The sequence below is a fragment of the Symphalangus syndactylus genome, chromosome 18, assembly GCF_028878055.3.
Source record: "Symphalangus syndactylus isolate Jambi chromosome 18, NHGRI_mSymSyn1-v2.1_pri, whole genome shotgun sequence".
In the NCBI taxonomy this organism is placed as follows: Eukaryota; Metazoa; Chordata; class Mammalia; order Primates; family Hylobatidae; genus Symphalangus; species Symphalangus syndactylus.
This window is the reverse complement of record NC_072440.2, coordinates 18274796-18291038: the sequence shown is the minus strand read 5'-3', so window position 1 is coordinate 18291038 and position 16243 is coordinate 18274796. Positions and strand designations below refer to the sequence as shown.

The 16243-nt window shown below is 47.5% G+C and overlaps 1 protein-coding gene across 5 annotated transcripts in view; it reads left to right on the top strand.

Moving 5' to 3' along the window:
• ACO2 (aconitase 2) overlaps positions 1 to 16243 on the top strand; it is a 122302-nt gene that overhangs the window by 58771 nt on the left and 47288 nt on the right. For all 5 annotated transcript variants that reach the window (XM_063622906.1, XM_063622909.1, XM_063622907.1 and 2 more), the window contains one exon: positions 2 to 171. In XM_063622906.1, coding sequence (XP_063478976.1) covers positions 136 to 171 — 36 coding nt within the window. In that variant the 5' untranslated portion in view covers positions 2 to 135. The remainder of the gene's footprint in view (position 1; positions 172 to 16243) is intronic.

Here is a 16243-nt window from a genome sequence, read left to right as displayed (position 1 = left end):
GCGTTCCGGCGCCTGTAGGGAGGCCTCGCCTTCACCGTGACGCCCCACTCTTCCGGGCACGCCCCTACCCAAAGGCTTTAAAGGCGCCGTGTGGGACGTCACTTTCATGCGACCTCATCTTTGTCAGTGCACAAAATGGCGCCCTACAGCCTACTGGTGACTCGGCTGCAGGTGAGCGAGCTCAGGGACCTCTGGGTTCATGGGAGCGGGGTGCCTCCTACTGTGCCGGCGGCTGTGGGCGAGGCAGGGCGAGGCGGGCCCGACCTGGGGCCAACTTCTCGTGTACCTGTCCCGATTGTGGGCCCAGCACCTGTGCCCGCTTCTCTGGTGCCCTAGGTCAAGGCGTCCCCGGCACAGTCAGCTTTTCTGGCCCTGTCCCTGCCTCGCAAGAAGCGTGGGCCCAAGCAGCGGCGGCCGGGTGAAGAGCGGAGGCGTCTCTTTCTTTTTGAGGACAGCATTCCCTGCTCCCGTGGGGTGTGTTTCCATTCCTCAAGGTGAGGACAAGGTGACTAGGGGGCGCGGTCGTTGTTGAGCCTTCTAGGCCCAGTTCCTGAGGCCTCACTTCCCATCGCTTAGCAACAGAGACATGACAGCATCTACGGTTGCCAGGCCTGGAGTCTGGAGAAGAAACTAGGACCCTGTACAACCTTTTGAGGACCCTGCGGAACATGGAATGTCGGGGGCGGGGGCGGTCTTCTGGGCCCCTACGTAGTAAATAATAATAGTCTCTCACCTTTGCACAAGATTTCAGGACTGTTTTAATTCTTCATAATATTATTTGATTCAGATAATCATAGGAATGAGATGGTTTTTCTCATTTGATATGTGATAAAGCTGTAGAAAGTAGGTGAAAGTTCTGTTTCTCAGAGTGTCACCGAAGTGCTGTGGCAGAAGCATGGGCCCTACCACCACTCAGTTCTTGTTTATGTCATCCTGCCCTCACAGAACTTTATGAACCAGGGTGCAATTATTTCTGTTTGTCAGAATGCAGCACGAATATTTTGAGCCTCACAATAAGTTGCTTGTCAAATATGGGAGGATAAGGAGACTCCAGTTTGACCTTGACTCCCCTGTTAGGAGCTATCTAGAAAGCTGACTGACTGCCAGATGATTTTTTCACTTCTAACTTGACAGCCCTGGGAAGGTGTTACACTCACAGGTTCAATGTCAAATGTGTCCTTTGTTAATAAAAATCAAGCAAACATCTGTAGACATTCTCTGTCAACCTTTCACAATTAACTTTGTGAATTTCTTTTGGATCAAGTAGCACAACTTTGATAATATAATTTTACGGGTTGTTATGCGTTGTACTCTCAGGAAGCATTGTGGTACTTGAAGTTATTTTTCATCACATTGCTTAAATTTAAACCATATGATTTAAAGTAAAATCATTTATCTGAAAGAAAATATTTCTGATCTCAATTCTGGGCTAAGGGAAAGGATTTGCACCTAATTATCTCTTCACGTCTTTTTTTTTTTTTTTTTGAGACAGTCTTGCTGTCACCCAGGCTGGAGTGCAATGGCGCAGTCTTGGCTGGCTGCAACTCTGCCTCCTGGGTTCAAGTGACTCTCCTGCCTCAGCTTCCCGAGTAGCTGGGATTACAGGTGTGCGCTACCATGCTTGGCTAATTTTTGTATTTTTAGTAGAGACGGGGTTTCACCCTGTTGACCAGGCTGGTCACAAACTCCTGACCTCAAGTAATCGGCCTGCCTTGGCCTCCCAAAGTCCTGGGATTACAGATGTGAGCCACCACACCTGGCCTCTTCACGTCTTTTGATTCTCTAGGTTAATGATGTGGAAATAGTTGTTTCTTCCTGTCTCATGATTTAAGGGAGTCAGGCAAGATTATTTGATAAGATAAATGATTATAGAGTTCTTGAACTTGGCAAAGAGGAGTAATATCACACCATTTTGAACTGAAAAAGATCTTGGAAGGTGTGAGTATTAGACTGGTGTAGAAGGAGATCTGGGCTCTCTTTCCTGATCCTGTGTCCTTAGCAAGTTACTTCCTGAATCCATTGTCTGTCAATTGGAGATGATCTTCATTGAACAAATGTACATTCAGCAACTGATGTTAGAAAGTGATGAGCAAGTAGAATGAGTTTACAACCATCATGTAGACTAACCTCTTTTACAGGTGGAAAAATATAAGACCTTGAGAGCCTGGGTGACTTCCAGTAGCAGAGTCAGGATTAAAATCCTTGCCTCCTTGTTTGTTCCTTCAGCTAAGATGAATGAACAATATTATGCAGTTTGCACACTGCCTCCCAATAACCAGGCTGTCTCAAATAACCAACTAACACGGTTTCTCTGAGAAGCTTGTATATTTACCTCTTTTGTGCTTAGATACATTTGAGAAGTGATGGTTACTACCTTAATAGTCATGTATGCAAAACCCTATGCCTGTAGTCAATTCATTCCTACTTCATTCACCATGTATTTACTGAGCACCCACTGCTTGTTCTGGATACTGTGGTAAGCAAAGACAGTCCCTGTTCTCGTGGAGCTTCCGCTGTATTCTAATGTACCTGACTGCAGAGGGCCTTGGAGATCTTTCTCAGCCAAATACAGTATTTTTCTTTCCTTGGCTGGACCAAAGGTGAAGGTAGGTAATAGAATGATGGGTGTTACTCCCAGCACTGAGAGTACCTAACATTTATCTTACTGTGTATGACTAATTTCACATGACTCTGTGAGATGAGGCAGGCCTATTGGCCTGATTTATAGATGAAGAAACAGGATTAGAGAGCAAACATAGTGTTATGGTTGAGAGCATGGACTCTGGCATCAGGCAGCCTAGATTTGAATACTGTAATAACTCTAATACTCATGTAGCTGTGGTTTTGGGTAAGTTACTCAACCTCTCTGCACCTGTTTCCTTGCCTTTAGATACAATAATAATAGTATATCTGTTTCAATCATGTAATAGTTGCAAAGTATTTAGAACCCTGCCTGGTACTTAGTAAGGGCTATATAATTGCTAAATAAATTTGTGGCAGGGGGCAGTGTGGCTCACGCCTGTAATCCCAGCACTTTGGGAGGCCAAGGCAGGTGGATCACAAGATCAGGAGTTCGAGACCAGCCTGGCCAATATGGTGAAGCCCCATCTCTACTAAAAACACAAAAATTAGCCAGGCATGGTGGCTCGCGCCTGTAGTCCCAGCTACTCGGGAGGCTGAGGCAGAAGAATCCCTTGAACCCAGGAGGCGGAAGTTGCAGTAAGCCAAGATCGTGCCACTGCACTCCAGCCTGGGTGACAGAGCGAGACTCCATCTCAAAAAAAAAAAGAAAAAAAAAAATTGCCTGGGGCCTTATCAGTAGTTGTTAGTAGGTATGGTTTGAATCTGGACATGTCTGATTCCGAAGCCTGAGGGCTTAGCAATTGGCACTATGCTGCTTCCCTTTGGCATCGAGCTGTGGGTCAGGGCACCATAACCTCAGAACAAGGCCAAGTTGAATATGTACTCTTGTTTGACAGTACCTGCTACCAGGTAGTAAGATTAGAAACAAGAAAATAGAATGTGGGTTTTGTTTTGTTTTATTTTTTTAAAGAAATGGTTATCTCACTATGTTGCCCAGGCTAGTCTCAAATTCCTAGGCTCAAGCAATCCTGGCTTGGCTTCCCAAAGTGCTGAGATTACAAGTGTGAGCCACTGCAACCAGCCAAGGAGGTGAGATTTTTGGAAAACCACATTTATTCTCTGGTTTTTAGCATTTATTTTTGTGCATAAAACTGAGTAGTACACAAGAGGGGCTGAGCAGTTGCAAGTATGTTTATTAGGTGTTTGGTTTTGCCTTGAGATAATGGGTGCTGAGGTTTCATGTGACCTTGGAGGAAGTCATGTAACCTCTTGCATATAAATTTGTGATGGCAGTTAACTACAAAAATATTTGGCAGAAACTCTGTGCCATGTTAAAATAAAATCTTGGTTTGAATTGTGAAACAGATGATTCTGGTTGTATGGTGACTGTGATAACCTTCCCAGATATCAGTTGTTATTAGAATTGAGTGAATGAATGAATTGGTAAATAAGCTTCCATCTTAGATGTGGACAGAGGGAACAGAGACACCATCCTGAGGATTAAGGGAGCACATCATTACCTTTCAAACCAACTGCTTCACAATGTTCTTTGAAAGCTTTGTCTGGGCTCGTTGGCTCACACCTGTAATCCCAGCACATTGGGAGGCCGAGGCAGATGCATCACCTGAGATCAGAAATTCAAGACCAGCCTGGCCAACATGGTGAAACCCAATCGCTAATAAAAACACAAAATAAGCCAGGTGTGGTGGCACATGCCTGTAATCCCAGCCACTCGGGAGGCTGAGACAGGAGAATCACTTGAACCCAGGAGGTGGAGGTTGCAGTGAACCAAGATCACGCCATTACACTCCAGCCTGGACAACAAGAGTGAAACTCTGTCTCAAGAAAAAAAAAAGGAAAAGCTTAATGTCTAGCACTGCCTAGCATTGTTCTAGACACTGGGGATGCAGTAGTGAACAAGAATAGTGGGGCTTAAATTGTAGTCCTGGGGAAATAAAGTAGAAAAATAAGAATATTGTTTTTTTGTTTTTGTTTTTGTTTTTTTGAGACGGAGTCTTGCTCTGTCGCCCAGGCTGGAGTGCCGTGGCGCAGTCTCGGCTCACTCCAAGCTCCGCCTCCCGGGTTCACGCCATTCTCCTGCCTCAGCCTCTCCGAGTAGCTGGGACTACAGGCGCCCGCCACCACGCCCGGCTAATTTTTTTGTATTTTTAGTAGAGACGGGGTTTCACAGTGGTCTCGATCTCCTGACCTCGTGATCCGCCCGCCTCGGCCTCCCGAAGTGCTGGGATTACAAGCGTGAGCCACCGCGCCCGGCTGAAAAATAGTATTACTGAGTGTTGTGGGGAAGATAAGGTAGAGAGAATAGGGGTGGGAACGTGGCATTTTTAACTGGGGTGTTTGGGGAAGACCTTGTAGAAGAGGTGACATCTGAACTGAGACTTAAATGATACGAACGCAGCTGTTTACCATTTTTGGAGGAGACTTCAAATAGAAGGAGCATGTGCAGAGCACCCACCTAGGTGTGAGCTGAGTGTGTTGAGGATAAGAGCTAAGGCCAGTGTTGCTACAGTGTCCTGAGGAGCGAAATGTCTGAACAAGAGGCTGGGGCTAGGGTCAGGCAGGCTTTGGTAAGGAAATCCAAATGTAGTGAAAACTGGAAGATTTTAAGCCGGGGAGTGACGTGATCTGATCATCTGGGCTGCTGCGTGCATGACGGACCATAGAGGGTCAAAAGAAGGAGGCAGGGAGACCAGTGGGGGACTGTTGGGAGTCATCCCAGGAATGGCAGGGGAGTCTGGGACTAGGGATCTGGGGGTGGAGATAATGAGATGTATTCAAAATTGGGATATATTTGGAGGCAGATGGGTTGGCACATGGGAGGGATAGAGAATAAGGGTGACTCCTGGGTTTGGGGTCTTAGTAACTGAGGGATGGGTGAGCTTGAATTCAGTGGTCGTGTGTTTGCACAGTCTTTTTTTTTTTTTTTTTTTGAGACAGAGTCTCGCTCTGTCACCCAGGCTGGGGTGCAGTGGCACGATCTTGGCTCACTGCAAGCTCTGCTTCCTGGGTTCATGCCATTCTCCTGCCTCAGCTTCCCTAGTAGCTGAGACTACAGGCGCCTGCCACCATGCCCGGTTAATTTTTTTTGTATTTTTAGTAGAGACAGGTTTCACGTGTTAGCCAGGATGGTCTCAATCTCCTGACCTCATGATCTGCCTGCCTCGGCCTCCCAAAGTGCTGGGATTACAGGTGTGAGCCACTGCGCCTGGCCTTTTTTTTTTTTTTTTTGAGATGGAGTCTCACTCTGTCCCCCAGGCTGGAGTGCAGTGGCGCGATCTCAGCTCACTGCAAGCTCCGCCTCCCAGGTTCACGCCATTCTCCTGCCTCAGCCTCCTGAGTAGCTGGGACTACAGGCGCCTGCCACCACGCCCAGCTAATTTTTTTGTGTGTTTTTAGTAGAGACAGGGTTTCACTGTGTTAGCCAGGATGGTCTCGATCTCCTGACCTCGTGATCTGCCTGCCTCGGCCTCCCAAAGTGCTGGGATTACAGGCGTGAGCCACTGCCCCCGGCCTGCACAGTACTTATAAAAATTAGCTAAAGACAGAATCTCATTGATAAATTTTTGATTCTTTCATCAGTTCTCAAGTACTTTATTTCACAAGTGAGAAAGCCAGATGACGTCAAGGGTCTTATCCAGGGGCCCTCACTTGAGTCAAGTATGAGCATCCTGTCTCATGTGGACTCTGTCCTATCTGGTCTTATTGTGAAACCTGGTGCATGTCCAAGAGGGCCCTCTTGTAAATGCTTACCATTTTTATAAAAAAAAAAAAAATTCTTTTTTCCTTTTTTGTTTTTTTTGAGATAGAGCCTCATTCTGTCACCCAGGCTGGAGTGCAGTGGTGTAATTATAGCTCACTGCAGCCTTGACCTCCTGGGCTCAAGCAGTCCTCCCACCCCAGCCTCCCTAGTAGCTGGGACTAGAGGCATGTGGCAGCATGCCCAACTAATTTTTTATTTTTTGTAGAGATGGGGATCTTGCCATGTCACCCAAGCTGGTCTTGAACTCCTGAGCTCCCAAAGTGCTGGGATTATAGGCATGAGCCACTGTGTCCGGCCAGTGGGAAGTGAGTGTTGAGTCTTCCTTGGCTCCAGCTTTCTTTGACGTGCCTTGTTTTCCCAGCACCTGGTTTGGAAGGCAGTTGTGGGCTCTGGGCCTCTCAGCATGAAGGAGGGAAGGTATTGCAGAGAGACTTCTTGTAGCCTTTAAAAAGCAGCAAATGGGCCTGACGTGGTGGCTCATGCCTGTAATCCCAGCACTTTGGGAGGCTGAGGCGGGCAGATCACAAGGTCAGGAGTTCGAGACCAGCCTGGCCAATATGGTGAAACCCCATCTTTACTAAAAATACAAAAAAAATTAGCCAGGAGTGGTGGCACATGCCTGTGATCCCAGCTACTTGGGAGGCTGAGGCAGGAGAATCACTTGAACCCAGGAGGCGGAGGTTGCCATGAGCCGAGATTGCGCCACTGCACTCCAGCCTGGGCAAGAGGAGTGAAACTCTGTCTCAAAAAAAAAAAAAAAAAAAAAGGCAGCAGATGGACCATCAGGAGCCTTGGGAAGACTTCTGCCACTGGCTTACTGTGTAGCTTCGGGCAAAGTCTCAATTCTCTGTGGTCCTGCAGTTAGTTACACATCTGCAAAACGGTGTAATTAATAACTACCCTTCAGTTAAGAAGGGTTCTGAAGGCCTAATATTTGAAAAGTTGTTTTGACTCTGTTTGATGTGCTATAAAGCATTGTGAGCCGGGTGCGGTGCCTCACACCTGTAATCCCAGCACTTTGGGAGCCCAAGGCAGGTGGATCACCTGAGGTCAGGAGTTCAAGACCAGCCTGACCAACGTGGTGAAACCCCATCTGTACTTAAAATACAAAATTAGTCAGGTGTGGTGGCGCATGCCTGTAATCTCAGTTACTTTGTAGGCTGAGGCAGGAGAATCGTTTGAACATGGGAGGCGGAGGTTGTAGTGAGTTAAGATTGTGCCATTGCACTCCAGCCTGGGCAACAAGAATGAAACTCTGTCTGAAAAAAAAAAAAAAGGCAGATGCAGTGGCTCACACCTGTAATCCCAGCACTTTGGGAGGCCAACGCGGGTGGATCACCTGAGGTCAGGAGTTTGAGACCAGCCTGACCAACATGGTGAAACCCTATCTCTACTAAAAATAGAAAAAAATTAGCTGGGTGTGTTGGTGGTCGCCTGTAGACCCAGTTACTCGGGAGGCTGAGGTACGAGAATCGCTTGAACCTGGGAGGCAGAGCTTGCAGTGAGCCGAGATTGCGCCACTGTACTCCAGCTTGGGCAACAGAGCGAGACTCTGTCTCAAAAAAAAAAAAAAAAAAAGACACACTGCGAATAGTTTCTGATATTATTTTAGGAGTAGGACATTTCTAAGATTGAGAGTAGGGACAGATTTTCCCCTTGTAGAATATCTTCATTTTGGAAGTCTTGAAAGGTAGGAAGAACGGGCCGGGCATGGTAGCTCACACCTGTAATCCCAGGACTTTGGGAGGCCGAGGTGGGTGGATCACTTGAGGTCAGGAATTCAAGACCAGCCTGGCCAACATGGTGAAACCCTGTCTCTACTAAAATACAAAAAATTAACTGGGCATGGTGGCGTGTGCCTGTAATCCCATTTACTTGGGAGGCTGAGGCAGGAGAATCAGGTTCAAGCGATTCTCCTGCCTCAGCCTCCCAAGTGAATTAAAGGTAGGGGGAATGGTTTCCTTAGTTTTTTTTTTTTTTTTTTTTTGAGACGGAGTCTGGCTCTGTCTCCCAGGCTGGAGTGCAGTGGCTCATCTCCGCTCAGTTCAAGCTCCACCTCCCGGGTTCACACCATTCTCCTGCCTCAGCCTCCCGCGTGGCTGGGACTACAGGCGCCCGCCACCGCGCCCAGCTAATTTTTTGTATTTTTTTTTTTTTTTTTTTAGTAGAGACGGGGTTTCACCACGTTAGCCAGGATGGTCTCAATCTCCTGACCTCGTGATCCACCTGCCTCGGCCTCCCAAAGTGCTGGGATTACAGGCGTGAGCCACTGCACCCGACCTCTTTAGTTTTATTCTGCAGAACCTGGGCCAGAGGAAAGGGCACCAGCTTTGGAGCCAGGCCTGGAATTCCACCTTGCTGCGTGACCCTGGGCAAAATAGTTAGCATTCCAGAGCTTCAGTTTCCTCATCCATTAAATGGGCACAATGCCTTCTGTCTCACAGGGTAGTCATGGGATTGTGTGGATAAAGTACTTGGGGCAAATCCAGTGCAGGCAGGATAGAGGCACTGGGTGAATATTCATTTCTATCTCCAGCCCCTGCAGATGGCCCATGGCATCCATCACCCCAGCCTTTATCCTCAGCTCATACGTTTAAAAATGACCAGTTGTGGCCGGGCACAGTGGCTCACGCCTGTAATCCCAGCACTTTGGGAGGCCGAGACGGGTGGATCACGAGGTCAGGAGTTTGAGAACAGTGTGGCCAATGTAGTGAAACCCTGTCTCTACTAAAAATACAAAAATGAGCCGGGCATGGTGGCGTGCGCCTGTAGTCCCAGCTACTTGGGAGGCTGAGGCAGAAGAATCGCTTGAACTCGGGAAGCAGAGGATGCAGTGAGCCGAGATCGCGCTGCTGCACTCCAGCCTGGGCAACAGAGCGAGACTCTGTCTCAAAAAAAAAAAAAAAAAAAAAAAAAACCAGTTGTGAAAATTGCTTGTTCCTCCCATCATCTCCCCAGATAGCAGGTAAGTGGTAGTTGTTCAAGGAAACTTTTTTTTTTTTTTTTCCCCAAGACAGAGTCTCTCTCTGTTGTTCAGTCTGGATGCAGTGTCACGATCTCACTGCAACCTCTACCTCCTGGGTTCAAGCAGTTCTCTTGCCCCAGTCTCCCAAGTAGCTGGGATCACAGGCACACACCACCATGCCCAGCTAATTTTTGTATTTTTTGTTTTAGTGGAGACAGGGTCTCACCCTGTTGGCAAAGCTGGTCTCGAACTCCTGACCTCAAGTGGTCCACCCACTCCAGCCTCCCAAAATATTGAGATTACAGGCATGAGCCTGGCCAAGAAAACCCTTTCAATACTGTTTTAAAAGAGTTGGGGGAAGAGGTAGAAATGAATCTTTTGGTTTAGGTTTTTAATTCTCTAAGGACAACATTGGGGAAGTGAGCTTTAGAGTTATATTTGCAGTATTTATTTTTATCATGAAATATTCAAGTCTAGGCCCTTGGTGAATTGAGGCCTGGTGAGTATTTCTGCTTTCCCCCTGGAGAGACTGAGACGGTTTCTGATTGGGAGTTTTAATTCTGTGGGCATTTGTGGGACTTACCAAAGAGGTATCTAGAGTTCCTTTAAAACCCCCGCCCTGTCCCTGCCACATTTCTTCTTTTTTTTTGAGAAGGAGTCTCACTCTGTAGCCCAAGCTGGAGTGCAGTGGCACGATCTCTGCTCACTGCAACCTTCGCCTCTGGGGCTCAAGCAATTCTCCTGCCTCAACCTCCCAAGTAGGTGGGACCAGAGGCATGTGCCACCACACCCGGTTAATTTTCTTGTATGCCACACTTCTTTAGTTCTTTGTAGCCAGGCTCCTTGACCTTCTGCAGGGCATCTATGGTTGTGGTATTTATAAGCACTCACTGTGTCATGAGTGTGTTCACAGAGCTCTAAGACAAGGGCCCTGTCTGTGGAAGAGCTTTTAGGGTGGTGAGGGAGAAGTCATCTAAATAACTATAATACATGGTGCTGAAGCAAGGAGTAGGTTGGGGGATTTGCTGGGTGGGGCTAAGTACAGCCTCAGCCACCCGTCCTGGAACATGGATGTAGTGGTGGTGTGTTTGGTCCTCCCACTGACAATGACAGATGCCCATCCAGGCCTGGAGGAGCAGAGAAACGCATTACCCACCATCTGTTGAGCAATCAGGCCCTCTGCGCCAGTCACAGAACTAGGTCTTGTTTTACAAATATTGCCTCATTTGTCCTTCACAACAACCCTAAGAAATACATGTGAGTAGCCTGTTTCACAATGATGAAACTGAGTCCCAGAGAGGTTAAATAGCTCATCTGAGGTCACAGCTAGCACGTGAATGCAGATTTGACTGCAGAACCCAGGCTTTTTACCGGTTAGCCAGACCGTTTCCCTGGAGGGAGTAGAAACTGATCTCTGTGGAGTGGGCTGGATATAGGGGACACAGTTCAGTCGGCTCTGTGCCTGTTTGGGTTATGTCTTTGAGACTGTGATTGTCTCCTGCCCTAAATACCAGTGAGGCTGGCGAGGGAGAGGCTAGAGGGGTGGGTTGCACAGAGGCAGCTTTATTCCTTGACTGAGCTTCGGCTCAGCCTCACAGGCTGCCTGTTGAGCTTGCAGAGGATGCCCGTCTCAAGTGTGTAGGTGCAGAGCTGCTGCCTGTGGGGCCAGAGCAGGGCTTGGGATTTGTATGCAGTTCACAGTGTACGACTGATGTGGGCAGCAAAAGAGAATTAGTCAGATGAGCGAATCTGTCATCAGCCTATTCCTTAAAGGAACCCCCTGCTGCCTTTGGTACCCATTTAGAGGCTTTGACTTGGAGAGACATGGCTCCTTGCTCCCTTTCCAAGCCTCTGAAAAGGACTGCATCACTTTTGTTCCTGCCAGTTGCATAGCAACCAAGCTAGCTGACTGCCTGCTGGCAGGAGGGAATTGTTTAGGTTTGGTTTCTTGGGAGAGGAGCCAGGCATCGCCTACCAGGAGGGGGAGGATATTGTTAGAAGCCCTGCAGTGGAGGTGAGGGAAGATGCTTCTCCTTAGGAGGGTGTAAACTGATGTGCATTCCTGTGTTGCCCACTTAGACAGAGTCCACCTGAGACTTCTCTGCCAGGAAGGGCTAGGCAGTTAGTTGCTAAGAGATGTGAGCCTGAAGTCATCCTTCTGTGAAATGGGCTGCCGTATAATGTATGAGTTCCCCACTGCTGGAGACAGCTTGGCTAGGTTGGGTGAGTGTGTTAGGCATTCAAATGCAAAAGGAGTGGATAGATGAGGCCTTTCAGTTCCATTTCAATTCCAAGATGTGCTGTCCTGGTGCTTGGGACCTGCTCTGGGGCTCTGGTCTTTGGTGGCTGGGGAGGGAGAAGTAGGGGGCATAGTGGAAAAACATCTGCCTGTAATCCTCTCCCCAGTACACAGGCCACGTTTTAGTAGCAGCATCTCATTCTCCCAGGAGAACTGAGTAATAGCAGCTTACGTTTACTGAATGCCTTCCAGAAGCCCAGCTACCAAGCTCTATGTCTTTCGTATTTTTTTTTGTAACAGAATGCAGTATATTCATAAAAGCTCTCTTCTCCCCGTCCCAGTCCCCAGGGGAATTTTGTGTTTATCATTCTAGACTTTTTTCCTCTGTATTTACAAGTCTTTCTAATCCTCACAAAATCTCTGCCATTTTTGTTGTTGTTGTTGTTGTTGTTGTTCTTCTGAGATGGAGTCTTGCTCTGTCACCCAGGCTCTAGTACAGTGGCTCTATCTTGGCTCACAGCAGCCTCAAACTCCTGGGCTCAAGCAATTCTCTCGCCTCAGGCTCCTGAGTAGCTCAGACTATAGACACAGGCTAATTTTTGTATTTTTTTGCAGAGATGGGGTCTCACTTTGTTGCCTAAGCTGGTCTTGAACTCTGGGCTCAGGAGTGGTGGTGATCCACCTGTCTCGGCTTCCCAAAGTGCTGGGATTACAGGCATGAGCCATTACCCTCGGCCAAAATCTCTGCTCTTTTACCCCTATGTTACAGAAGAGGAAATTAAGGCTCAGAGAGGTAAAGAATCTTTTCTGAGGTCCCACAGCTAGGGAAGCTGAGATTCCAAGCCAGATCCCTCCAGCCTTAGAGTGGATGCCGTTTCTGTGACTCGGCACTTGTCTTGGAGTGTTTCCATGGTGGCACTCTGACAAGTGCTTGGTGACTTCTCTGTCACTTGTTAAAGCAACTGTCTCAAGAGACCTGGCCTCTCCCAGACTCTGGCCTGTTTGGGTGGCTCGGCACCCTCAGCTCTGTAGCTTGCTCTGTGTGCTGGGGCTCACTGGTACATGGCTCCCCAAGAAGCAGTGCTGTGTGCACCATGCTTGACAAGGTGGGCAGAAGCCTGCCCGAGAACAGGTCAGTCCGTTTGGATTGTAGTATTCTCTGAATACAAGTGGTCCCAAGGGAAGACCTCCGACCTCTGTCCTTTGGGAAGAGGGGGCAGCATGTCTGACTTGGCCGAGTGGGGTTGCGGGGAGTTCTGAGTGGGCGTACATGTGACGTGCCGTGGGGGGGGCCCTTTTCCCATCTGCCACGGCTCTGAACCCGTGCTGTTGCTCACCACGGCTTCTGCCAGAGGCACTTGACTTGAGTTTGAAAGCACAATCCAGAAGGCTGGTGGTCGTGTCATGGCTCTGCCTTCATCTGTTTCATCAGTAAGTCTTTCTCGAACTTCTATGTGTTGGACATTGTCCTAGGTTCTGAATATATTGTGACCAGAATAGACCATTTTTTGTCCCCGTGGAGCTTATATTTTAGTGGACTTTACTTTCCCATCTGGTCCAAGTCTCTGTCTTCTCATGTAAACAAGGGACAGAATGACCTGTAGTAGTCCCACTTGGCACAATTGTTAGGGTAAGAGAGCTGTTGTCATCTCGCCAGCAGCGTCCTTTCTTCCTTTGTCTTGCCTAGCCGTGTGGTGCCTGGCTCCCCTTTGGGGGTCTGCTGTGGGGATGCCCCTTCCCTCAGCGTTTGCCCACTGTTCTGTGTTGGTAGATGCAGGATCAGCAGAGCCTCCCTTACTTCCTGGAAGCCCTGGAGATTTGTGGCTCATCCAGCTAGACTCCAATAAAGGCACTTAGGGTCAGCAGTTGGGACCAACAACCCCCGTGGAGGACTCAGCCCACCTGGCCGCTGGGCCTGAAGCAGAGGTTGGGAGACACTGTCAGTAGCACAGGGAGAGTCTGGGCCTCTGCAAGTTCCCAGCTGTTTGACTTTAGGCAGGCCCCTTCCTGTCTCTGAGCCTCTGTAGCTTCAGGCAGTTAGGGAGGCTGAGCTGTGCACAGCAAGGTTCACCAGAGTCACTAGCACAGAGATGTGTGGGAGGTGGTATTTACTCCAAAACAGATCTGTGGGCATCTGGCTACTGGTCACCCTGATGGGAGACTCCCACTTAGGTGTAAAATTAGGAAGTTGTTTTGTGGCTGAGGAAGTGCTATAGAGATGCTTAGGATGGAGAAGACACAATTGTGGTTTTCAGTGATTTGAAGGGCTGGTTGTGGAAGACTGACTAGCCTTATTTGATCTGGTTCCAAAGGATAGAACTAGGAAGTTACGCCTGTCATGTGCCAGGCACTGGTCTAGGTTCTCTCCTTTCATCCTCACTGCAGCCTGTGAAGGCGTTATTCCCATTTACAGATGGGAAAAATTGATGTTTAGAGGGATTAAATAAAACCACAGAAGGTTATACAGCTTGTAAGGGGCAGAGCTGGGATTTGAGCCCAGATCTCCAAAGCTGGAATGATGTAATGGGGGCACATTTTCATTTGATTTAAGAAGCATTAGTTTAAAATCTTAGAACTGACCAGTAGTGGAATAGGCTTTCGGGAAGAGAGTGAGCTTCCTGACCTAGTCATGTTGAACCAGGGGGCTTATGGGAGTTGATGAGGGGAGATTTTCTGCCTCGAGGCCACCTCAGTCCTGCCCTCAGCCCCTTTGTTCCCCAGAAAGTGGGAGAAAGTGGAGGGCGAGGGTGTAGTGAAAGTATTTCTTCTAGATGAGGGCCTGGGATTTACCAGTGAGGATTTTACAAGGCCTGAGACGTAGGCTCCAAGTATGGGAAAAAATTTTCCCATTTCCCAGTTTTGGGAAAACTGTGTTGGACAGCCTTATGGGTGATCTCAGGAATGTCTCTGTGGCCTGAGGTTGAACTGAGCATTGAGTATGTTTTACTTTTGGAATCAGGAAATAAAAACAGAACTCTGTAAAGTTATTTTTAAAAAATACAGCTGGGTGCAGTGGCTTATGCCTGTAATCCCAGCACTTTGGGAGGCCAAGGCGGGCGGATCACTTGAGGTCAAGAGTTCGAGACCAGCCTAGCCAACATGGCAAAACCCTGTCTTTACTACAAATACAAAAATTAGCTGGGCATGGTGGTGCATGCCTGTAATCCCAGCTACTCAGGAGGCTGAGGCAGGAGAATCACTTGAACCCAGGAGGCAGAGGTTGCAGTGAGCCAAGATCATGCCGCTGTATTCCAGCATGGGCGACAGAGTGAGACTCTGTCTCAAAAAAAAAAAAAAAAATTAAAAATATGCCTAAGGCATCATCATCAGCCTTCCTTAAATAATACTGGGCTGGGCATGGTGGCTTACACCTCTAATCCCAGCACTTTAGGAGGCTGAGGTGGGAGGATGGCAGATACTTGAGGATGTGTTCTCTCAGAACAAGAGTAATCTAAAAAAATCCATTGAATCCAGGAAACAAGAATCCAACTCAAGAGAAGGACAGGATATTCTAAGGATACTAATGGATGTGAGTTCCAGAGAGGTATTAGACTTTATGGGGAAGGAGACAGAGGCTCCAGGAGATGACGGGGCTGGTGGATCTCCTGACGCATTCATAATATTGAGTGTCGTAGCCGATGGAGAGTTTGAGAATGAATTTGTGATAAGTACACCAAGTGTTGAAGTTTGTTGTCTTTGAGGCAGGGAAATGGGGGGGTTGGGACTTGAGTCCTGGTTTCCTTTATAATGATAGTTTTTAAATTTTAATAATGCGTAAAGATGTTACTCTGATCAAAATAAAAATTATATTAAAAACAAAAGTATCAAATGCTACTAATAAAGATTAGTATTATCATGGTTGTATTTGCTCAGAAACTTCAGCCCTGACACCTGTTCAGTGTGGGTACAATAGATTCCGTGGTACCAGGGATTATGGTGAGGGAGAGATGCAGCATAGACTGGTGCTTGGTGCCTCGCTTGGAGTCATTGAGTATTGGAGACCCACAGGATATCCTGTACCAGGCCAGGGAGGCTGGTGGAAGGGTAATGATGATAGACGTTCCTGGATGGGCTTCAGGGAGTCTGTAAAATTGTGTGTTTTATGATTTTTCTATATTTTCTCCATGAAATATATCTTGCTTTTTATAACGGAGGAAAAATTCTGGTAATTTTTTTTTAAATAGAGACTAGGTCTCACTATGTTGCCCAGGCTGGTCTTGAACTCCTGAGCTCAAGCGATCCTCCTTCCTCAGCCTCTCAAAGTGCTGGAATTACTTTTAGTATTTTACATATTACATAATTACATACTTGCTATTCTTTGGAAACCCATTCATATTATGTCATGCCTCACAGTAACTCGGAATAACATTCATGTCATTTCATTCCTCGCATAATACTGCAGATATTATTCTTTTTTTCCAAATGAGGAAATTGGGGCGAAACGTGCTTGTCATGTAGGTAGTAAGTGACAGAGCTGGGCTTTGGAGCCAGCTTTTTTTTTTTATTTTTTTTTTGAGTTGGAGTTTCACTCTTGTTGTCCAGGCTGGAGTGCAATGGTACAATCTCGGCTCGCCACAACCTCCACTTCCCGGGTTCAAGTGATTCTCCTGCCTCAGCCTCCTGAGTAGCTGGGATTATAGGCATGTGCCACCACACTCTGCTAATTTTTTTGTAT